The 24,842-nt window shown below is 32.1% G+C and overlaps 1 protein-coding gene and 1 long non-coding RNA gene across 2 annotated transcripts in view; both read left to right on the top strand.

Annotated features, from left to right (window-relative positions):
• LOC143046550 (uncharacterized) overlaps positions 1–24,842 on the top strand; it is a 237,860-nt gene that overhangs the window by 42,015 nt on the left and 171,003 nt on the right. Inside the window, exons 17-22 of the mRNA XM_076219708.1 lie at positions 8,791–8,925; positions 11,280–11,477; positions 12,319–12,501; positions 14,879–15,079; positions 16,018–16,209; positions 17,916–18,128. Of these exons, the coding sequence (XP_076075823.1) occupies positions 8,791–8,925; positions 11,280–11,477; positions 12,319–12,501; positions 14,879–15,079; positions 16,018–16,209; positions 17,916–18,128 (1,122 nt within the window). The remainder of the gene's footprint in view (positions 1–8,790; positions 8,926–11,279; positions 11,478–12,318; positions 12,502–14,878; positions 15,080–16,017; positions 16,210–17,915; positions 18,129–24,842) is intronic.
• Positions 19,278–21,295, top strand: LOC143044970 (uncharacterized). Its single transcript, XR_012968824.1, has 2 exons — positions 19,278–20,385; positions 20,880–21,295. It is a non-coding gene; the product is annotated as an uncharacterized LOC143044970 (long non-coding RNA).

Raw genomic sequence — 24,842 nt, 5'->3', positions numbered from 1 at the left:
TTTCTCATCACTTGGCTTTCGGCGTCCAGCGTCGGCGTCCGGCGTTGGCGTTCGGCGTCCGGCGTCGTTAGCTTTTACAAAAATCTTCTCCTCTAAAACTACTGGGCCAAATTGAACCAAACTTGGCCACAATCATCATTGGGGTATCTAGTATCTAGTTTAAAAAATGTGTCAGGTGACTCGGCCAACCAACCAAGATGGCTTCCACGGCTAAAAATAGAACATAGGGGTAAAATGCAGTTTTTGGCTTATAACTAAAAAAACAAAGCATTTAGAGCAAATCTGACATGGGGTATAAATGTTTATCAGGTCAAGATCTATCTGCCCTGAAATTTTTTATAATTTTCAGATGAATCGGCCAACCCGTTGTTGGGTTGCTGCCCCTGAATTTATTATTTTGAGGAAATTTTGCTGTTTTTCGGTTACTATCTTGAATATTATTATAGATAGAGATAAACTGTAAACAGCAATAATGTTCAGCAAAGTTAGATTTACAAATAAGTCTACATGACTGAAATGGTCAGTTGACCCCTTTAGTAGTTATTGCCCTTTATAGTCAATTTTTAACCATTTTTAGCTCACCTGGCCCGAAGGGCCAAGTGAGCTTTTCTCATCACTTGGCGTCCGGCGTCCGTCGTCCGGCGTCGTCCGTCGTCCGTCGTCCGTCGTCGTTAACTTTTACAAAAATCTTCTCCTCTGAAACTACTGAGCCAAATTTAACCAAACTTGGCCACAATCATCATTGGGGTATCTAGTTTAAAAAATGTGTTCGTTTACCCGGCCAACCAACCAAGATGGCCGCCATGGCTAAAAATAGAACATAGGGGTCAAATGCAGTTTTTGGCTTATAACTCTGAAACCGAAGCATTTAGAGCAAATCTGACAAGGGGTTAAATTGTTTATTAAGTCAAGATCTATCTGCCCTAAAATTTTCAGACGAATCGGACAACCGGTTGTTGGGTTGCTGCCCCTGAATTGGCAATTTTAAGGAAATTTTGCCGTTATATGGTTATTATCTTGAATATTATTATAGATAGAGATAAACTGTAAACAGCAATAATGTTCAGCAAAGTAAGATCTACAAATAAGTCAAGATGACCGAAATGGTCAGTTGACCCATATAGGAGTTATTGCCCTTTATAGTCAATTTTTAACCATTTTTCGTAAATCTTAGTAATCTTTTACAAAAATTTTCTCCTCTGAAACCACTGGGCCAAATTTATCCAAACTTGGCCACAATTATCTTTGGGGTATCTAGTTTAAAAAATGTGTCCAGGGACCCGGCCAACCAACCAAGATGGCCGCCATGGCTAAAAATAGAACATAGGGGTAAAATGCAGTTTTTGGCTTATAACTTAAAAACCAAAGCATTAAGAGCAAATCTGACTATTAGAAAATTGTTTATCAGGTCAAGATCTATCTACCCTGAAATTTTCAGATGAATCTGACAACCTGTTGTTGGGTTGCTGTCCCTGAATTGGTAATTTTAAGGAAATTTTACTGTTTTTGGTTATTATCTTGAAAATTATTAAAGATAGAAATAAACTGTAAACAGCAATAATGTTCAGCAAAGTAAGATTGACAAATAAGTCAACATGACCGAAATGGTCAGTTGACCCATATAGGAGTTATTGCCCTTTATAGTCAATTTTTAACCATTTTTCGTAAATCTTAGTAATCTTTTACAAAAATCTTCTCCTCTGAAACTACTGGGCCAAATTAATCCAAACTTATCCACAATCATCTTTTGGGTATCTAGTTTAAAAAATGTGTCCGATGACCCGGCCATCCATCCAAGATGGCCGCCATGGCTAAAAATAGAAGATAGGGGTAAAATGCAGTTTTTGGCTTATAACTCAAAAACCAAAGCCTTTAGAGCAAATCTGACAGGGGGATAAATTGTTTATCAGGTCAAGATCTATCTGCCCTGAAATTTTCAGATAAATCGGACAACCCGTTGTTGGGTTCCTGCCCCTGAATTGGTAATTTTAAGGAAATTTTACTGTTTTTGGTTATTATCTTGAAAATTATTATAGATAGAAATAAACGGTAAACAGCAATAATGTTCAGCAAAGTAAGATTTACAAATAAGTCAACATGACCGAAATGGTCAATTGACCCCCTAAGGAGTTATTGTCCTTTATAGTCAATTTTCAACGATTTTTATAAAATTTGTAAATTTTTACTAACATTTTCCACTGAAACTACTGGGCCAACTTCATTATAGATAGAGATAATTGTAAGCTGCAAGGATGTTCAGTAAAGTAAGATGTACAAACACATCACCATCACCAAAATACAATTTTGTCATGAATCCATCTGCTTCCTTTGTTTAATAGTCACATAGACCAAGGTGAGCGACACAGGCTCTTTAGAGCCTCTAGTTCGTAAATCTAAGTAATCTTTTCCAAAAATCTTCTCCTCTGAAACTACTGGGCCAAATACTTCCAAACTTGGCCACAATCATCTTTCGGGTACCTAGTTTGAAAAACGTGTCTGATGACCTGGCCATCCAACCAAGATGGCCACCACGGCTAAAAATAGAACAGGGATAAAATGTAGTTTTTGGCTCATAACTCTGAAACCAAAGCATTAAGAGGAAATCTGACATGGGTTAAAAATGATTATCAGTTCAAGATCTATCTGCCCTGAAATTTTCCGATGAATTGGTCAACTGGTTGTTGGGTTGCTGCCCCCCAACTGGTAATTTTTAAAGAAATTTTCCGTTTTTGGTTATTATCTTGAATATTATTATAGATAGAGATGAACTGTAAACAGCAATAATGTTCAGCAAAGTTAGATTTACAAATAAGTCAACATGACGGAAATGGTCAATTGACCCCTTAAGGAGTTATTGCCCTTTATAGTCAATTTTTAACAATTTTCATTAATTTGGTAAATTTATGTAAATTTTTACCAAATAATTTTCTCTGTTACTAATGGGCAAAGTTCATTATAGACATAATTGTAAGAAGCAAGATGATGTTCAGTAAAGTAAGAACTTCAAATACATCACCATCACCAAAATACAATTTTGTCATGAATCCATTTGTGTCCTTTGTTTAATATGCACATACACCAAGATGAGTCAGTGACACAGGCTCTTTAGAGCCTCTAGTTTTTATAAACAACCAAAAATAATCAATATTTGCAAAAATATTAATATTTATAAGTTATAGTTTTATAAATTGGTTCTTTTCAATGAAAATTCACATTTAATATCTGCATTCCTGCATCAAATTTTGCTAACTTGATAGAAAATCTGGACCTTTGTTTCCCGTTTTTTTACAATCCAAGATGGAGGAAGACACCCATACCACCTTAATATATATTATCGCAATACTTACAGTTTTAATTTCGTCAAATTGTAATAAACAGTAAAAATGTATGAGGAACAAAAGGAATCATTCAATATTAAACTGTTGCATTCCCTAAACTATTCTTGGAGTTTTTTTATGGCACTGCAAAGAAGTATTTGGTGCCATATAATTTTACCCTTGTTCGAAATCTGTAATTCCGTGATTCCGTAATTCCGTCATTCTGTCATTTCCCAACAAACCATTATACAGAGTTTTTTCCTATATGCCTTCAGATATTGGGCTGATTTTTGGTATGTGAGTTAACCATAATGAGTTACAGATCAAGTTAAAGTTTCGTTCAGCTCCACTTATTTTTGGCCGAAATTACAGGCTTTGCACTTTTGAGAAATTATTGAAAATCATAGTTATACGGATTTGTTTTCTATACATCTCCAGATTTTGAGCTGATTTTTGATTTGGGACACTACCATCATGTTTGTGTCCACATGTGTCTTTGAAATTGCAGATTTTTCACGTTTTGGGACGGGGTCATTTGTGTTGTTTTGACACATCTAGTTTTTTTAGAAAAATGGTATGAAAATTATGTAGGAAATGGGATGAAACAGCAATTCAAGTTCGATGATGCAATGAATCGAGTTTGACATCAACAATTTGAAAATGTGCACCAACTATCAAAATCTCAAAATAACTGTAATTTTGTAGAAAAATTTCAAGATCCTTGCTTAGAACACATTGGCCTTACTTTGTATCAAATAGTATGAATAGTAGTTTTACTTTGTTTTCAAACCTATTGTCAGTTTAAATTGTAGCCAACAAAAGACAAATATCAGTAATAAATTTAACAAGTGTAATGTGTAAAATTAAACCAAACTTGGCCACAATCATCATTGGGGTATCCAGTTTAAAAAGTGTGTCTGGTGACCCAGCGAACATACCAAGATGGCTACCATGGCTAAACATAGAGCATGTGGGTAAAATGCAGTTTTTGGCTTATTACTCAAAAACCAAAGCATTGAGAGCAAATCTGACAGGGGCTGATATTGTTTATCAGTTCAAGATCTATAAACTGTTACATAGTTCATAAGTTAATGTTTGTGTTAAGGTTTGTTTACAGCTTTTACATTAATGCTTGCAAGACAAATCTTTGTTTGGCTTGCTTGCTTTGCTTGTATCAATGTTTGCTCAGGCCTCTACATTATCATTTTTTCTCACTTGTCCCTTCGGACAAGTTGCAAGAAAATCAACTTGTCCGAACTCTTAACTCACTTGTCCGAATTTATAATTGAAAATCCTCCATATTGATATATATATCATGTTATATGCAATAATAACACTTGCCCTTTGATTGTACCTAATAAAGATCAATAAAGGGAGCATTCTGTTATGTTATATGAATACCACATCAAAATTCATTTTATTATTTCAGACTGAAGGCTTATTTGCAAGACTGAGTTCTCTGACTCATTGTCACTATCATGTGTCGATCATTAAATTATATCTCTTCCCATACCACTAGGTTCTCCTATTCATGGACCTATATTCATTCTGAAGTAGTGGTATGGTTTAAACCAAATACACCTGGCACCTTGTTTACAAATAAACCTTTTTAATTTATTGATGGTGCCAAACAAGATTTTACAATTTATCTTGATTTTTACATACATTGATATATGATCATGAGGTACATAAAACATTTTAGATCATTTTAGTAAAAAATCTGCCTTTTTAGATTTTATTTAATTTTTACATCTTAACTTATTATTTTAACATATACTATAGATCTTATTGAATAAAACCTTTTTTAATTTAATGTAATGCCTAAAAGCAAAATCAAATGATACAAACTTTAATTTAAAATTTTAAAGTAAAGGTATAACTCCATATCATGCATATGGAGGTGCTCCTAATTCAAGAGGCTTATACTAAGAAGAAACATTTACATTGGTTTCCTTTCCCTTACTTATTTTCCCCAATGGTCAATGGCTGCCAGCATGTTCAAAAACGTTCAATCAGAGACATACTATACAAGTTTATAGGTCTCTGGTTCAATCAATGAATATTTATTTCATTTTGTATGATCAATAAAACAATCATTCATATTTTTAGGAATGTACAAGTCTTGAATTTGATATATTAATATCTGACATCGATTTTTTCACTTGTCCCATCGGACAAGTAGTATGATGAATCTACTTGCCCGACACCTATTTCCACTTGTCCCGGACAATCGGACAAACGGTAATGTCGAGCCCTGTTGCTCAAGCATGGCAATTAAGATAGGCGGGGCTTTAGCTTGTATACATTATACTTAAATTTTTTTGGATGTAATGTTTGAAGTTAAGGACACTTTTTAAAACATCACTGGATGATAAATATAAAGCGCAATCGTAGAAATAAAAGCCAAAAAATTGTATTTGTTTTTTTCTCTCGAAGATATGCATTGTCATCATCCAACTTAAGAGACTGTCGTCAAGTACTTTTAGTAAAACAAAATAGCTATTCGAACACACCTACTCTGATTGTGTGATTCATTACATAGGTATTTCATTTGACCCATATATTTCATCTTTTAGTACTGTGATTTTTTTATGTAAAAAAGTCAACCTGTAGCTTCTCTATATAAAAATGATAGAATCTGAAGCAAGATGGTGTATCAAACGTTCTTTCTTTGTACATTTTTAAGACAAAATATTCATCTCAAACACACCCTAACATAAGAAGGATCACTTGATTTTCTCTTTTTGATACAATTGTTACCAATTTTTTTCTTTTTTTTTCTTGAGTCGCATAATGAAAGGACAGACACGGAAATGACTAAACTTATAGATTGATATGTTCTCCGTCCGTATTAATTTAAAAAAAAAATAAGGTTATGCATTTTCTTCATCCAACTTGATAGATATACCATGTCGTCGACTTGATATCTAATTGTTCTGCTTAACTATGTAATAGATACATTGAAAACTTATGTAAATGGTTGTTTTTTTTACAATAAAACACTTCGTATTTGAAGAATTTCTTTATTTTATTTGTTTCTATTCACTTTTAAAAAATTTGTTACTATAGTAAACATTACAGAGAGCATGTATCGCCTTCTCTATAAACAAAGAATAATCAGTTTGATGGTTTACAAGCAAAAAATAATTCAAAATGCGCAATATTTAATAACAATGGACATTATGTAATAAATAAAAGGGATTAATTAAGTCATTTCCACTCCTACTTAATTCAGTGTTCTCCCCAGGCCCTTAAAGGACCACGGGCCCGCGATGTATAATTTTCTTCCGCGGTGGTATCGTTCTTGCCGCGATGTATAATTTTTCTCCGTGGTGCTAAAGTTTTTGGTAAAAAAATCGTAAATCGGTAAAGTTTGAGACGACTTGTTCAACTTTCCGTGAGGTTTAAAATTTTACATGAAAACTGACCAGTTCTAACCAGTTTAATCCAGATCTGACAGGTAGATTGTTTACACCACGTGATCGATTTACCTTTTGAGGTTAACCTTGATGATTGGATTTAATCCATGTATATGATTCTTTTGTGTTTTAATTAATTAAGAGATCATAATTTTAATTACAGACTTGTGAGGGACAAGCAGACATTTGTTAATGAACTGTATTACGCCAGTCTTGAGTCAAAATAATTTGCCTGTTGGAAATTAATTGTGGAGTTACTTCCCCTGATTTTGCTTATCACAAATAAATGCTCCTCAAATATAATTTCTCATTGAAAATAAAAATAAATTACAAATTGAATGCAAAATTATATTAGAATGTTACATTAAGGATAAAAACTTTCTTAGAACATACCAACAAAAATGTTTTGAAAATTATTTTTGAGAATCATACTTTTATTGATGCACAGACATATTATATTAAATTAGTAGATTTTTCAATTTTGACATATATGACTGTGCCAAAATTATAATATAGTCCAAAGGTGGTCTATAGCTAAATATGAACTAGTGGATAGATATATTTATATAAGTACTCTTCATGTCTGGAACAAAGAATTAACTATAAAAATAATTTGTTGTTGTTTATAAGAATCAGGTCTAAAACTATGGAAAATAATTTTTAATCTACTGAAGGTTCTGTATCAAAATTTAATCTTGTTCAAAGTTAATTGTTATGGTGAAATCTAACATGGGGAATGTGTAGTGTCACTACAAGTACATGTATCAGGACAAAATGGCTTGATCAAAATATAAGAAGTGACTTTAGTTTAAAGACTAATTGTGCTTTCTTTTATTTATTCTTCAAAGATATTAAAGTATACTGTTTATTGATTTTCTTTTTCTACCAATAATTTTCTGACCCAAAGTCCATACAACACAGTACCACAGTTAACAAAACAAAGGCAAAAAGGTAATGACAAAAACTAACAAGAAAAAAAAAAGCGACGCAACGCGACACAAAATATTGTAAAATTCATTTCGTCACCCGTTACCCTGGTGCTATCCAAAAATCCTGGGGAGAACACTGCTTAATTTATCCCTTTTAGTAGAAAATCAAGTGCACCTTCTTATGTTAGGGTGTGTTTGAGATGAATATTTTGTCTTGAAAACGTACAAAGCAAGAATATTTGTTACATCATCTCGCTTCAGATTCTATCATTTTATATAGCAAAGCTACAGGTTGACTTTATAACATAAAACAATCACAGTACTAAAAGATGAAATATATGGGTCAAATGAAATACCTATGTAATGAATCACAAAATCAGAGTAGGTGTATTCGAATAGCTTTTTTTTTTATCTAAAGTACTTGACGACAGTCTTTTAAGTTGGATGATAAAAAATGCACATCTTCGAGAAAAAACAAATACATTTTTTTCGTATCCATTTCTACAATTGCGCTTTATATTTGTCATCTTGTGATGTTTTAAAACTTTGAGTGTCCTTTACCTCAAACATAACGTCCAATAAAATTTAAGTATAATGTATACAAGCTGATCAAAGCCCCGCCTATCTTAATTGCCATGCTCGAGCAAACATTGATATAAGTAAAGCAAGCAAGCCAAACAAAGATTTGTCTTGCTAGCATTAATGTAAAAGCTGTAAATTGAACTACTGTTTTGGGGGTATTTGGTATGCAGTTGTATTTAGCATTAATACATCTCATTTCCACAAAGATTGTTTAGACCTGTACTTTCAGTCATGGTTTCTCGACTGAAAATTTGCATATTTTACATTAAAATTGCAATACTTTAATTTCAACATTTGTGTCATCTATATTACAAATAGGTAAGGCATATCTCTTTCTTGACAGATTACTTCATGAAAGAAATGTATGTCATTCTTATATGATATTTTGTTTAAGAATGACATATAGCTCTTTAGTTCAAGGTTCAGAAGTGGCTAGACTGAATGAAGAGTTGGTATGAAATCTTAAAATGAAAACAACTATTTCTACATTTTGATCAGCATTTTAAATGATTTGAAATAACCTGTATTATATTACTTTTACAGATGTGGATGAATGTAATGGCACAATTGTTTCTCCTTCGCCTTGTCCTGATACTGAGGATTGTCACAATACCATTGGAAGTCATATGTGTACATGTAAAGATGGTTATGAAAGAATAGGAAATGCTGCATGTTCAAGTAAATCAAATATTAATTATAAGGGACAAGTGTAAAGGTTCATGCAATCTTTTACTGGAGTACAGCTAGTAATATATATGTTATTGTGAAAGATATTCAATCAAAACTGATTTAGGATGATAGGAAGGGAATGGGTCTCAAAACAATTAATGGTCTATTGTTTGTTAATTTTGCTGACTTCAAACATGTTAAAATAAAAACGAATATTCCAACAGTTGATCAAACATTAGTGTATAGAAATGTGCTATCATGCAAAATGTTATAGTGAGAGTCTAGAAATAGAGGTGCTAGTCACTAGAAATTAAAAATGTATGAGTGTTTTTAAAAGTTACAAATTTTATAGACTTTTTTTTATCAACTTTACATACCTGTCAACCTGTGACAATGAAAATGCAGGTCATGACCTGCATTGAAAAATCAAATCTCAGGTCATAACGCGTACGAACTTTTTCGAGCTGAATTTCAGTATTTATGGTACATTTTCTTATAATGTATATCAAAGATACCAAAACATCAATGCATGTTCACTTGGTTTAGTCATTTTAAATCCTATTAATTATTATTTCATTGCACTTTTAAAGATTTTTATTAATTTGGATAACACAGTCTTATGTTCTTTACTTTTTGTCACCATCAATTACTTCATTTTATTTGTCAGATGAGACTACTGGCTATATAGCTTTAAAACATACCAGTATTAGATATATTTATGGAAGTGTTTAACGACCTTGACTGGCTTTTCAGCCCTCACGGTACTTAGCAATATTAGATTAAGAATTAAGATTAAGAAGGAAATTAGACTATGATAAAATATAGTAATACAGTTAAAGGAAGTATAAATGTAAATAATAATTTTCAATTTAAAAAAAAAATTATATAAATGTATAAAAATAATGAAAGTTATTTTTCAATATGTATTTGAATTTTATATTTTCATGATTTAATCTTTTTCACCCATAAAACGTTAATTTAATGAATAATTTTGAATGGTGACAAATAAGGGGAAGTAACTCTCTGGTTGAAATATGTTTGTAAACCAAAAGTGCAATTTATTTACGAACTAAAGCTAAGGTAATTGGTGTTAATTAACAGTGTGTTTGACACCAAAGCTGTCAAGTGAAGCCATGCACTTAATGGGTCACTTCATTTGACAGTTTACATAGCTAGATGAACTTCCTGTTCATGGAAGAATTACGAATTTGTCTGTATTTCAAAGGAATATTACTATGAAATCAATCTCAAGGCTAAGAAAAACGGGTGAAATCGGGTCATTTTCGGAATTCCCATGTTATTTCAATGACCCGGCGGGTGTCCCGGGTGATCCCTCAGAATTGTGAAAATCTGGGGTCACACCCGCAGAATACGGGTCAGTTGACAGGTATGACTTTATATATATGTAGAGATGGGAGATAAGTATGTCAATAACTTTTAACTTATCCTCTCTCTACTGGCTATCATTTTACATGATGGTAACAATTTTATTGATTGCATAAGAAATAAGATATTGAAATATGTTTAGGTTCTCTTTCTATGGAAATAACTTTGACAATATAAAATGGTTTTAGAAATAAATAAGCCTTTTGAAATGGAACTCAATTTGTTGCTTTTGAACATTTTCAAGGACTTCTATGATGTTGATTCAAGAAAATACTAATTAGAACACATATTTCTTCATACTGTCTAAATGAGTTACAGTTTTTGAAATATTGAAAAGTGGCGTTTTCAGTCGTGTCTATGCATTTACTCATGAACTATTCACCCAAAATTTTGTTGCTGATGACAAAATGAAGGTCAAGTTTGATATTCTCGATTTTCACTTTTACCAATCAGGAGTTATAGTTCTTGAAAGATAAAAAAAATATTTACTGTTCTTGAAAGATTAAAAAGTTGTGTACTATAATTTGGAAACGTAAGATCTGAAATTTATAAAAAACAAAAGAGAGCTGTTTTAAGCTTAAATGTTGTGTCTATACTAAAGTCTTGCTCAACTGTTCAGGGTTTGACCTTGCCAGGAAATTCCGGTTTGCTGTCTCTGTGACAGTCTTATTGTTTTTTTTAAAAATTTTTAGAAAATTTTAAATGTATCTTTAAATTAAAGGATTTTAACAAATTTGTGATAACTAGATGTTAGTAGATTATGTTTTTGCAAAAGGTCAATGCTTACTCCGTGATCTATGCTTTTTTCTAAAAATATATATACAAGTAGAATTTTATGAGTTTTAAATGTAATGTTTGCAATAAAACTGTCATAAAACAATGAAAAAAAAAGAAAGGTAAAAAATCAATTAAAATGATCAAAAATTTTAACGTGAAAATGTAAAATCACAAGATATGATTATAACTTATTTATCCAGATATAAATGAATGCAGTAGTAATAATGGTATTGGACCTTGTCATCAGAGATGCACAGATTCATCACCGGGATATACATGTGGTTGTAATGATGGGTTTGTACTTTATACTGCGGAAGGAATTAGTAATATCTCTCTTGCTGATGGTGAAAATGGAGAAAAAGAGGGAGATGTATATTATATCAATCATACTTGTGTCAGTAAGTGGTTATAGAATTTGTGTATAAGTAACACTGATTAAGGGTGCTGCCAATTTAATGGTGGAATCAGTTCTGAAAGATTTTTTCCACTCTTACAGTCTGCACCAAAAACTTTTTTAACTACTAGTCCGAAGACCAACATTCTGACATTTTTTTTATTGGGCCAAACAAAATTTTGCAAAAACTTACTAGTCCGAATGATATTTTACTAGTGTGGGGCATCGGACTAGTGGCTAACCGTGCAGACTGTTTCTTCAACGCCTTATTGAATTGGTTATGAAACTTGGCATGATTATGCAACTTGCTAAAACGCCTTATTGAGTTGGTTATGAAACTTGGCATGATTATGCAACTTGCTAAAAGTGTGACACAAACAAGGAAGACAATTTCGTAATTGAAAGTTCCGGTAAAAAATAAGGTAAACTTAGCCGCCTCTGAACACATATTTGCCCCTTGGAATTAGGTATAATTGTTCACCTCTCTTCAATAGAAAGTATGGTGTGAACATGAATGATATTTGTACATTGAAAGTAAGAGTTAAAAACTTGAACAAACCTGTCAACACTGTGCATAGGTTCATAAATAATGTTTGCTTTTAAACTTCCCAATCCCTTAAAAGGATATGGCAGAAATTCAGAGGTTACGTTATTTTCTTTCAAAAGTTAAGTTAGAATTTAAAAAGCATCATGTTGCATGAATGTATATTTCTAAAGCTCATTAAGCATTTGAAGAAAAAATTGGAAATTGTAAACAAATGGACTTAAATGAACTGAAAGTATGTTGCTTACCAGATAAATAGAATACAAATTTCAGTGTTTCATGTATTTTCTATCTATTACAGGGAAGCAGTGTCCAGTTCCACCTCCTCTTACTAATGGACAAGTTTTGTCAAAGAAGGAGTTATTCTTCTTTGAGGATTCAGTTGAATTCACCTGTGACCATGGATATAAATTGAGTACCACAGACAGCAAACTAGACTGTCAATCAGGTGGAAGTTGGTCAAATAGCTTACCTAGCTGCCAAAGTATGTAACTGCAGATTTCTAAATTCACTTTAAAGCCTAAAGGGTTTTTCATCCTTTGTATGTTTTTCATTGAGAGCAATTTTACTTCCTCAATGCAAAACAATCGAATTAATAAAGAGATAATACATACAAATATGTTATTTTTTTTGCATTTTTTTGTTAAACTCCTTATTCATAAATGTTTACCCTCATAATTGAAAACACATATGTAAAAGTTAGAGGTTTGATATATAGAAAGATAGATTTATTCATTGCTTATTTCTTTTGATCTCCACTACATGAAGTGATTTATAAATATGTCTGAAAGATAAATTATTAATTAAGGATTAACAAATTAACAAGATCTTTAAAAAAAGGGCAAAATATTAATTCTAATATGATGTCCTTATTACGCTTTGTAAAAAAAGCCCTCTTCTCATTTGCACAAAATAGGTCTGACATATGCCCAGAAACTTTATACTGTTTGCATTCTTGGTTTTTTTTTCCATATTTATCCTAATTATAAATTTTTAAGCTACTTAAAAAGAATGTTATAATATATTGTCATTATTGATATTAAAACATCATATTTTCACCTTGCTGCTAGTTTTTAAACTTATTAAATAAGAAAGTGTAATGTGAAAAATTCATGGGGAGGAAGCCAGAATAGCAGAACATTCTTACAGAATTTTTGTACACTTCGACCTATAAAAATGTTGTATTTGTCCTATTAGAATCAAAATAATTCCTTCATGCCGTGCTCTACTGCCATTTCAACATGGGTAGGTATTATATTTACTCAGTTTTACCATGTGATGCGTTTTCAGATTCAATACTCAGCAACTTCCATTTTGCCATCAAATATTTGGACAGTAGCTCAGAGTTTCACTTATTTCATTTGTTTCAAAGGATGAATTGTAAAAGGTGAAATATGGTACATTATTTGGTTTAGATATGAACTGCCATTTAAATGAAATTGTTGTGCAAATTAAGCAACCTGCTATCATTGATTCAGTTTTACAATTTAGCTCATTTTATCCACTGAAATATTGCTTATCCTTCTAAAGACATGTAGTTGATAATGTAACTTGTCATCAATAGTGCTTTATTGTCGAGCCTTCGACTTTAGTCGAAAAAGCGAGACTAAGCGATCCTACATTCCGTCGTCGTCTGTGTCGTCAGCGGCGTCAACAATATTCACTCTGTGGTTAAAGTTTTTGAAAATTTAATAACTTTCTTAAACTACACTGGATTTCTTCCAAACTTGGACAGAAGCTTGTTTATGATCATAAGATAGTATCCAGAAGTAAATTTTCTAAAAATAAAATTCCATTTTTTCTGTATTTTATTTATAAATGGACATAGTTTTTCTGCAGGGAAACATTACATTCACTCTGTGGTTAAAGTTTTTAAAATTTTAATAACTTTCTTTAACTATCCTGGGTTTGTACCAAACTTGGACAGAAGCTTGTTTATAATCATAAGATTGTATTCACAAGTAAATTTTGTAAAAAAATAAATAAATTTTTTCTGTATTATTCTTTTAAATTGACCTAGGTTTTCGTTTCGTCCCCGAGGGTATCACCAGCCCAGTAGTCAACACTTCGGTGTTGACATGAATATCATTAATGTGGTCATTTTATATATTCCTGTTTACAAAACTTTGAATTTACCGAAAAACTAAGGATTTTCTTATCCCAGGCATAGATTACCTTAGCCATATTTGGCACAACTTTTTGGACTTTTGGATCCTCAATGCTCTTCAACTTTTTACTTGTTTGGCTTTATAAAAATTTTGATATGAGCGACACTGATGAGTCTTATGTAGACGAAACGTGCGTCTGGCGTACTTAATTATAATCCTGGTACCTTTGATAACTATTCTGCCAGAAAACAACACATTCACTCTGTGGTTAAATTTTTAAAAAATTTAATGACTTTCTTATACTATTTTAAATTTGTACCAAACTTGGACAGAAGCTTGTTTATGATCAAAAGCTAGTATCTAGAAAGGAAATTTTTTTAATATTTGGTACCTGTGTATCTGTATTTTATTTATAAATGGACTTAGTTTTTCTTCCAGTTAACATTACATACAGTCTGCAGTTAAAGTTTTAAAACATTTATTCGATTCATAAACTATCCTGAAATTTTTACCAAACTTGGACAGAAGCTTCTTACAATCAAAAGATAGTATCAAGAGGAATATTTTTATTGATTGTTTTCCTCATTTTTGTTGAGCCTGGGAGTTACAGCAAAAGTAGGCGAGACACTGGGTTCCACGGAACCCTTATGAATTTTTAATGTGTTTAACTACAACACACACACAAGTTTTGGCAGCCTCCTTTGGGAACATTAAGTATTATATTCATATATTTACTTTCTGTTTTTTTCTTAGTGGCAACTTGTCCTACTCCAAGTAAGGCGTCAATTGCTCGATCAACTAATATTTATCCAACTGGGTCCACTGTTGATTATAATAAAGAAGTGAATATAGAATGCCAGTATGGATCAATGATGATTAACAGGACATTGTATTGCTCTTACAATGTCATGAATGGTGGATATGAGCTTCTTGGAGATGCACAAGAATGTCCAGGTTAGATGTAACTCATTTTTGTAAACATAAGGAAAAAAATTCAGGCGACAGTATCTCATATTTCTGAAGTAAAAAAGAAATAAACATAAGGAAAATAATAGACCACTTTCGAGTTCATCCATCACCGGAAAAAATCGACAACTATACGCGCCTTTACGACGTCATTTACCAGATAGAGGGGGTCGCCTGTATCCCTGCACTATTTATGTTCATCAAGCGTCTTAGTGATCGTCATTGTGCAGGATAAACTAGAAATAATGGGTGTTCTGTAGGTAATTTATGACAATGCCCTAATGACAGCAGTGCTAATTGTCAATTTTGAGAATTCAATTTGCCGAATAATTCGTACAATATAAAATTAAAGTTTTCCAACCACTCGCTCAACTTTGGAATGGATGGGACGACGCCCCTAAACGCACAAATGACGTTCACTAAAACCAGAGTTTTTGACGGAAATGCATCGACTCGAAAGTTGTCTATTGAACAATCATAAAGGTTTACATATTAAACTCAGCAAAAACAGAGAATTTGAGATGGACAAATAAAAAGAAAATTGTGAACTTGAAAAATTAGACTTTTCCCAGAAATCTTTTTACTGTATAACAGAAATAAAATGAGTTGGGTTGGCGCTTAAAATCAGGGTTAGTCGGTTATTAGTAAACCGACATTTCTTTGCCTAACCACAAGCTTACATTTTGTTAAAATCACTACGTTGCGAAACACATTATGCCTAAGCCTCACCTTTTGACTTCCATTTGTAGCTTTTAAACAATATTGTAATTCTTGTTTTATAATAAATTTCTACACATTTTCTGTAACCAAGAAAATGGTAAAAAACCTGAAATTTTTTCCATCATCTGTATGACTAAGTTAATCTAGTTCAAGTATTAAATTTATGTCTTTATTAAGTTATAACACAAGTTTTCCATTGTCTTTAGAAATAGACTGTGGACCGCCTGAGGAAGTTCCAGGAAGTATGTACACTGGACTGACTAGCACTAATCTTGGATCTACTTTCACTTTTGACTGTAATTCTGGTTTTGAAAGATCAGGCATTTCATTGGATGGAACAAATACTGTTACTTGTCAAGAAAATGGAAGATGGAATATAAGAAATTTGACTTGTACAGGTATGATATTTTTGAACATAGACCTGGCTTTAGGCTTACACATGTATCTTTATTGATGATCCTGTAGATATATGCCAACTTATTTTTCATTGATACTTAATTTTAAGTTTTGATTATTCTTCACAATTTCTCATTTTCCCAGTGTATTTATATAACATATAAATTGCTCTGGTATTTTTTTTTTATTCAGCCATGCTGGATCTATGTGATCACTCTGGATTTGGAGACTGTACAAAATTCAAAGTTTATGACATATAATGGAAATGATTTGGTGTTTCTATGACTTGCAGGAAACTTTATACAACATTTTAATCACCAGCTGCAAACTTTTCTTTATTTTAGATATACACTTGAATATAGCTCCTTCGTAAATCAAGATCTATATTAAATGGCTGTTTATTGATTCATGGGGAAAATGTTTTTTTATCAAATTTAATCAGTGGGGTGGGTGCACTACAAGTTATATTCAAGATGATACTAGGAGTAGTGCCACTGTAATATGTCACTTTTTTATACTTAAAGGTATGAGAATAGGTCATGGAAAACTATCAGAAATGTATGAAAAGGTCAATAAAGTTCTCATAAGTTATTCCTCTGTCATCTTTATTTGTGTTCCCAGCTGTGTTGAATTGCAAATTTTTTCCAAAAAAGATTGGGAAAAAGCTGACTTTTTAAATTGAAACCCAAAAATTATTTTCATCATTATTGCAAAATTCTCCATCTTTGGTCTTTAGGTGTAATACCATCATTGATTTTTCCCTATTAGTCTTTGTTAAATTGGCACTTAAAAAAAAATTGTACAGTATTTACCTTTAATTCAACCAAAGAAATACTTTGCATGTATAAAGTTTAATCCTTTCCAGTGATACAGTGAAAATTTCACACTACATTTCATTGCATAGAAGAAACTAACCAGCACCGGAAGTAAACAACCCAATTTTTACACTGTTAATTACTGGTTACCTGCTTTGGTAACTATGTATCCTTAACGCTCCAAAATATTTTATAAGACCATCAAATTAAAAAAGAATGCTGCTTTAAGACATCCAACATACATATTTACGACTCAGAAAAATTTAAGTGCACTGAAATGCAGGGTTAATTTTCTACAACTGTCAAATTCAAGGGAATATTTTTTTAGGCCTACTTTCGTATGCAACCGGATGTGACGTACCATGATTTGGTGGTATTACACCTAAAGAATAGAATTTTTACAGAAAGATTATGGAAATAAAGATATCAAAAGAATTGTTTAAAGTATGGTCAGAAAAAATGTCAAAATAGCTACAAAATTGAATGGATGACAACATCCAGGATGCTATTGATCTAACAATTTTGAGGGTGATGTTTATTTTTTGTGAAAGTAATTATTTACAAATTTATAAATGTAGACCTGTGATTAGCATGAATAAAGCATTGACTACATATTTTCCAATACTAATAACTGAACATGCAGGTTAGCCTTACAAGTAACCTCAGTTGAACTTCTAAACTGTTATATCAATGACTTAGTTTGACTTTCCCAATCTTCTGTTTTGATTTGAAAAGTTTTATGCAGAAAGAAGATTATTTAATCTGATAATTGATTATTTTATATTTCTTTGTAAGAGAATGATATGTTTACTTCACAATGACAAATTTAATGTAACTTGTAATTTTTTATAATTTGACTCAGTAAATCTGCATGTCTTTTTATTTTTTTGTAGGTGGAAGATGTAAAGATCCAGGCACTCCTGGTGGTGCCATGCAAGTTGTTACTAGTTATGAAGTGGGTCAAATGGTATACTTTAAATGTAACAATTCTGGCTATTTTCCTGAGCCTCCACAGCCTTTGGAGTGTGTAGTAGATACTACTACAGGGAATATAACATGGAACGCCACTGCAGAAGATGGTTCAGCAGATTTACCTGAATGTCTTGGTACGTTAAGAACTTTACTATACCTGATAGTTCAATAGAACTGCCTTAAAATGCATAAATACAAACCATTATATTTACAATAAGAGTGCTACATTATGTACAGGTATCATTTCATTCAAATGGAGGTGGAGAGGCTCATTTATTACATAACAATAATTACATTAGATGTATGTTTCATTATAATACGTTATTCTGATTGGCTAATTGCACATCACATGTTATTCCGTAAGCAATTGCATGAGACAATAACATTTCATTCATGATGACACGAGGTCCCACAATAAAGTGCACAGGTGAATTTAAAAATTAAACTTCATGAAAATCGTGTTTTTATAATCCTAGCTAAAAAATGTAGTTATAAGTATTGAATGCTTCTTTTTGTAACTTTATAGGGTTGTAAAAGCATTGACCGTGTGTACATTTTTAGAATGAAGTGCTTCCTACAAAATGAAATTTCGGTCAACGCTTTTACACCCCAATAAATTTACAAAAAGAAGCATTCAATTCTTAAATAAACTATTTCCATATTACACACTTTTGACTCCAGATTATATAATTATTTTTGAGAGGTTACCTTTTTTGTGGTAGACCTACTAGTACCAAGTTAAGTAAACGCAAGGTTAAAAAATAAAACCAAGCTTTCAATCGATACAATTTTGAGGGAAAATTAAATGCTCGACATTTTTAATTTAACCACAAAAAAGGTAACCTGCGTTTTTTTTTATTTATAATACCTGAGTCAAAAGTTGGTCATATGAAAATGGTCTTTTAATACCGCTATTACTTTCCCTGTCTGCAGTAAAAACCAAGTTGTTCATTTATTGTTAATAATTTCAGAATGTTGTTTAGAATAAATTGCACAATATCAGATAAAAAAAAGCCTCAATGCAAGTGATGATGAAATAAAGAGATATTAATTCCAGCCGGAATTTCAGAAATTTGAGGCCTAGGGTAGGGGTTCAATATACCGCAGGGGGGGGTCAAAATACCATGGCAAAATATAATTTTCAAAATATCTTTTCCAGCAAGTTTAATGCATACAAATAACTTATTGGTGTTTTCAAACTACCTAAAAGAGTTAGAATTCCCAGAATTATAGGGGGGTTCAATATACTGCAGGGGGTCAAAATACCATGGCAAAGTAAAATTTCAAAATACCTTTTCCAGCAAGTTAAATGCATACAAACTACTTATTAGTGTTTTCAAACTACCTAAAAGAGTTAGAATTGCCAGAATTTTTTGTATTAAAGGTCAAGAGTAGGGGGTTCAATATATCGCAAGGGGGTCAAAATACCAAAGTAAAATTTTCAAAATATCTTTTGCAGCAAGTTGAATACATGCAAAATACTTGTTGGTGTATTATAACTACATAAAATAGTTGGAATTGCCAGATTTTTAACGGCAGTGCTTTAAGGCCTGACTTTTAAGTCATGAGGTTCATCTTTTCATACGCAATCTATGCAGGGGGTCTTTTGGCCAGAAATAGATCCGGAAATGTTCGAATTTCTCCTCTTCTTTTTATGGTATAATATGGTTTTTGTTTCTTTCATTTACATTGGGGACTAAAGAAACGATCAGTGTGTATTGTTCGTTTTATAGAACTTGTTATTAGTGTGTATTTTGCATTATAAGCAGTCAACCTGACTACAAACTATCATTATGTGTATTCCGTGTGGAAAGAGGTCGGGTCAATTTCGAGTGTTATCTGACATCTAAAGATTCTTTAATTAGTTCAGACGTTGATACAACAATGAAAAGTCGACTGAACATGATTAATATTGCATCTTCTATAATTCAAAGCGGAATTCGGTTTATGAATGAGAAACCGTAAAGCGTTTTCAATTTCGGTTCTAGTTATGTATGTTGTCTACGTATTATCCTGGTTCCCGGTACTACGTTCCGGGTATTAGCTATTTGATATATGTGATGTGTAACATTACGATCGGGTACCAGCCAATCTACGTGTGTATGTGTACATGATTTCCCGCCAAAATGACCGATTTACAGCTATGGAAAATAGTCCATAAACGTTCCGTATAATGATATGCAAATTCATAAATAATCGTAACTTTTTTTATCTTTGTATAATAAATATAACAAAATGGATTCCACAAAATTGAAAATAGCATTATTTTACGAGGATTTCTCATACTTTTCTCACTTCCGGGCGCAGTAATACGTATGTTTTGAAGAAGCTCGAAGAATTTGACAAAGTGAATTGAGAAGGAAACGGATAGATATACGTCCTTGCTATCAGGTAAAACAATTTAAATGTACAGAACAAACACATTTACTTCACACAAATAGTACATGCTTAAGCTTTTTATTGTCTTACACGACTGTAGTCTAGTGTTTAAACGACGGCGGTGACCTACAAGGTACGGGTCATACTGGGTCAAGTCTAAATATGTAAACATATCCACGTGCTATTAGGTAGAAGCATCGTAATGCAATATCTACAATTTTTCCTCCTTTATACATCGTTTAACCAGATATATTTCTCCTTTATACATCGTTTAACCAGATATATTTCTCATTCAAATACACTTAAACACGGGTTGTATGTACGTATCTTTTCTAGTGTTTTCTTGTCCTTATTAAAATGCCTCAGGCTTTTTGAAAAAATATCAATGACAATGTTAACAGGAACAAAACATTGACACGAATGATGCTCTCTTCTATGTTATAGTTATTTAGGTATGTGTGTTGCACAAGTTTCAAAAAAACTTAAGTTATAAAACTTTTTTTCAGGGCACAAACCCACTTTAAAGAGACTTGTCTACTGCCATACCCATCCTATTTTCATGCACCATTTGCAAGCAAGAGACTGAATGGTTTGCAAAATTAAAAATCAGGACGGTGTCCAATTAAAACAAAAGAACTAAACTGGATGAATATTGTAGGAGAAATCTAGAGGAAAGTTTTGATTTGTGAAATTGGTTTTCCTGAAAAGTCATTCATCCTAGCCTGCAGAAAGGAACTATAACTGTCCACCACCAACTGACGAGCTAATGTTGAGCTTCACATATGGAATTACTCAAATACCATCAATGTCTATGTTTTCAGCACAGATTTCACAAGTTATGACACAGCTGTGCTTTTTTTATACCTGTTAAAGAGTTGTATACTAAATTTTATTTTTTTATCAATAAATATATATTGTGTCATTTAAGAACTTGTATTTTGCCAAAAGATGCATACTAGTGAATGAAAGTGGTGCAGTTCATTTTGCTTTGGTATATAGAATTGAATTACAATTGTTCATGTTATTGGAATGCTTATAAAAATAAGGAGATGTGGTACAATGTATTTGATATTTAGTGAGTTTATCAAGCAAAAATGAATAAGAAATAGGTATAAGCAGTTACAGGTATATACTGTACAATCTCAAACAATGAGAAAAACTCATACCGTAAAGAGAATTTCATATTTACAAGCAAGTTTTGTTTTTGCGTTGAATAATTTTCTTCTATTGTTTTAATTGCAAATATGGGAAGTGGTAAAAATGCTAATGAGACAGCTGTTATGGCCACAGAGCCTTAATTGAAAACTTCTTTTTTTCATTCATACCGGTAGATTTTGCCTGGAGTTAGAAACATATCTGCCAACTTTTCAAAATGCACATGGGGGGTTTACGTGAAAGATGGTCCATATAGTCATACAAAACCTTCAAGGGGGCCTTCAAATGGAAGCAGGACAAGTTGCCCCACTGGCTAATCGCCCCACTTTTTAAAAAACTGCCACAAACTGATTTATCAAATCGCCCCACATGTGAAATTGGTTAAATCAAGTTTAATATTACTCCTGCCAACTCGCCCTACTTATAAAAAAACGGTAATATTTAGATTAATATATATACAATTAAAAATAAAAACTCGCACCAATTTAATGAAAACTAATCTACACAGAATACAAACAAACCGAAAATTAACTTAATTACTATTATTGATATATACTGAGATTATAATTCTAAAAAAAAAACTGATTGTTGAAGAATAACTGTAAGTTTTGAAGCTTACATGTAGTTATTTGCATAAAAGAATTGAAAAGAAACCAGTTAAATATATCAAAATGCAATATAAGGAATTTAACTTATATTCAATGGAATAACATCTTTTTCCATAAGCATGATAAGTGGGGCGAGTTGGCATTACTAAATTCATCCTGGTTAATAATATATTTATCTAGATTTCACCCATTTCCATTAGATGGGACCAGTTGGCAGGAGTAATATTAACGGGATTTAACACAGTTCACAAGTGGGGTGATTTGGGAATCCAGGTTGGGGCAGTTTTTTTGTCGAGCCTGCGACTTTTGTCGCAGAAAGCTTGACATAGGGATAGTGATACGGCGGCGGCAATGTTAGCTCAGTTCTTAAAAGCTTTATATTTTAGAAGATGGGAGACCTGGATGCTTCATTCTTTGTATATGGTTGTCTCATGTTACGAAGATTCCGTCAGTCACATGTCCAATGTCCTTGACCTCATTTTCATGGTTCAGTGACTACTTGAAAAAAAAGTTTAAATTTTTATACGACCGCAAAATTTGAAAAAAATTTCGTCGTATATTGCTATCACGTTGGCGTCTTCGTCCGAATACTTTTAGTTTTCGCACTCTAACTTTAGTAAAAGTGAATAGAAATCTATGAAATTTTAACACAAGGTTTATGACCACAAAAGGAAGGTTGGTATTGATTTTGGGAGTTTTGATTCCAACATTTTAGGAATAAGGGGCCAAAAAGGGCCCAAATAAGCATTTTCTTGGTTTTCGCACTATAACTTTTGTTTAAGTTAATAGAAATCTATGAAATTTTGACACAAGGTTTATGACCATAAAAGAAAGGTTGGGATTGATTTTGGGAGTTTTGGTTTAAACAGTTTAGGAATTAGGGGCCAAAAAGGGCCCAAATAAGCATTATTCTTGGTTTTCGCACAATAACGTTAGTTTAAGTAAATAGAAATCAATGAAATTTAAACACAATGTTTATGACCACAAAAGGAAGGTTGGTATTGATTTTGGGAGTTTAGGTCCCAACAGTTTAGGAATTAGGGGCCAAAAGGGACCCAAATAAGCATTTTTCTTGGTTTTTGCACCATAACGTTGGTATAAGTAAAAAGAAATCTATGAAATTTAAACACAAGGTTTATGACCATAAAAGGAAGGTTTGTATTGATTTTGGGAGTTTTGGTCCCAACAGTTTAGGAATAAGGGGCCCAAAGGGTCCAAAATTAAACTTTGTTTGATTTCATCAATATTGAATAATTGGGGTTCTTTGATATGCCGAATCTAACTGTGTATGTAGATTCTTAACTTTATTCCCGATTTCAAATTGGTCTACATTAAGGTCCAAAGGGTCCAAAATTAAACTTAGTTTGATTTTGACAATGAATGAATCGGTTGGGTTCTTTGATATGCTGAATCTAAAAATGTACTTAGATTCTTGATTATTGGTCCAGTTTTCAAGTTGGTCCAAATCGGGGTCCAAAATTAAACTTTGTTTGATTTCATCAAATATTGAATAAATGGGGTTCTTTGATATGCCAAATCTAACTGTGTATGTAGATTCTTCATTTTTGGTCCTGTTTTCATATTGGTCTACATTAAAGTCCAAAGGGTCCAAAATTAAACTTAGTTTGATTTTAACAAAAATTGAAATTTTGTGGTTCTTTGATATGCTGAATCCAAACATGTACTTAGATTTTTGATTATGGGCCCAGTTTTCAAGTTGGTCCAAATCAGGATCTAAAATTATTATATTTCAAGTATTGTGCAATAGCAAGAAATTTTCCATTGTATGGTATTGCACAATAGCAAGAAATCTTCAATCTCACAGTATTGTGCAATAGCAAGACTTTTCAATTGCACAGTATTGTGCAATGGGAAGAAATATCTAATTGCACAATATTGTGAAATAGCAATTTTTTTTTTAATTAGAGTTATCTTTCTTTGTCCAGAATAGTAAGCAAGAAATATCTTATTGCACAATATTGTGAAATAGCAAGAGTTTTTTTTAATTGGAGTTATCTTTCTTTGTCCAGAATCAACTTAAATCTTTGTTATATATAATATACAATGTATATTCACTTTTTACTACCAACTGATAAATTAAAATAATCTTTACCATTCAGTGATAACAAGCAGTTATTTTACATCTTTTAAAATATTTTATGATGTATTTAAATGAGTAGTTATTGTTGCAAACTCCATTAGAAATTTTAATTGAGATTAGTTTTGGAATAAGGGAAAGGGGGATGTGTTTAAAAAAAATTGGGTTCAATTTTTCTCATTTGAAATTTCATAAATAAAAAGAAAATTTCTTCAAACTTTTTTTTGAGAGGATTAATATTCAACAGCATAGTGAATTGCTCTAAGAGAAAACAAAAATTTTAAGTTCATTAGAACACATTCATTCTGTGTCAGAAACCTATGCTGTGTCAACTATTTAATCACAATCCAAATTTAGAGCTGAATCCAGCTTGAATGTTGTGTCCATACTTGCCCCAACCGTTCAGGGTTCAACCTCTGCGGTCGTATAAAGCTACGCCCTGCAGAGCATCTGGTTTGTAATGTTAAATTCTCTCTTATTATACATGTAAGTAATTGGATAACTATATTTGGTATGTGCGTACCTTGCAAGGTCCTCTTGCCCGTCAGACAGTTTTCACTTGACCTCGACCTCATTTCATGGATCAGCGAACAAGGTTAAGTTTTGGT

Source organism: Mytilus galloprovincialis, chromosome 9 (assembly GCF_965363235.1).
Source record: "Mytilus galloprovincialis chromosome 9, xbMytGall1.hap1.1, whole genome shotgun sequence".
Lineage (NCBI taxonomy): Eukaryota > Metazoa > Mollusca > Bivalvia > Mytilida > Mytilidae > Mytilus > Mytilus galloprovincialis.
Note: the sequence above shows the minus strand (reverse complement) of the source record. Positions and strands in the feature narration are given on the sequence as shown.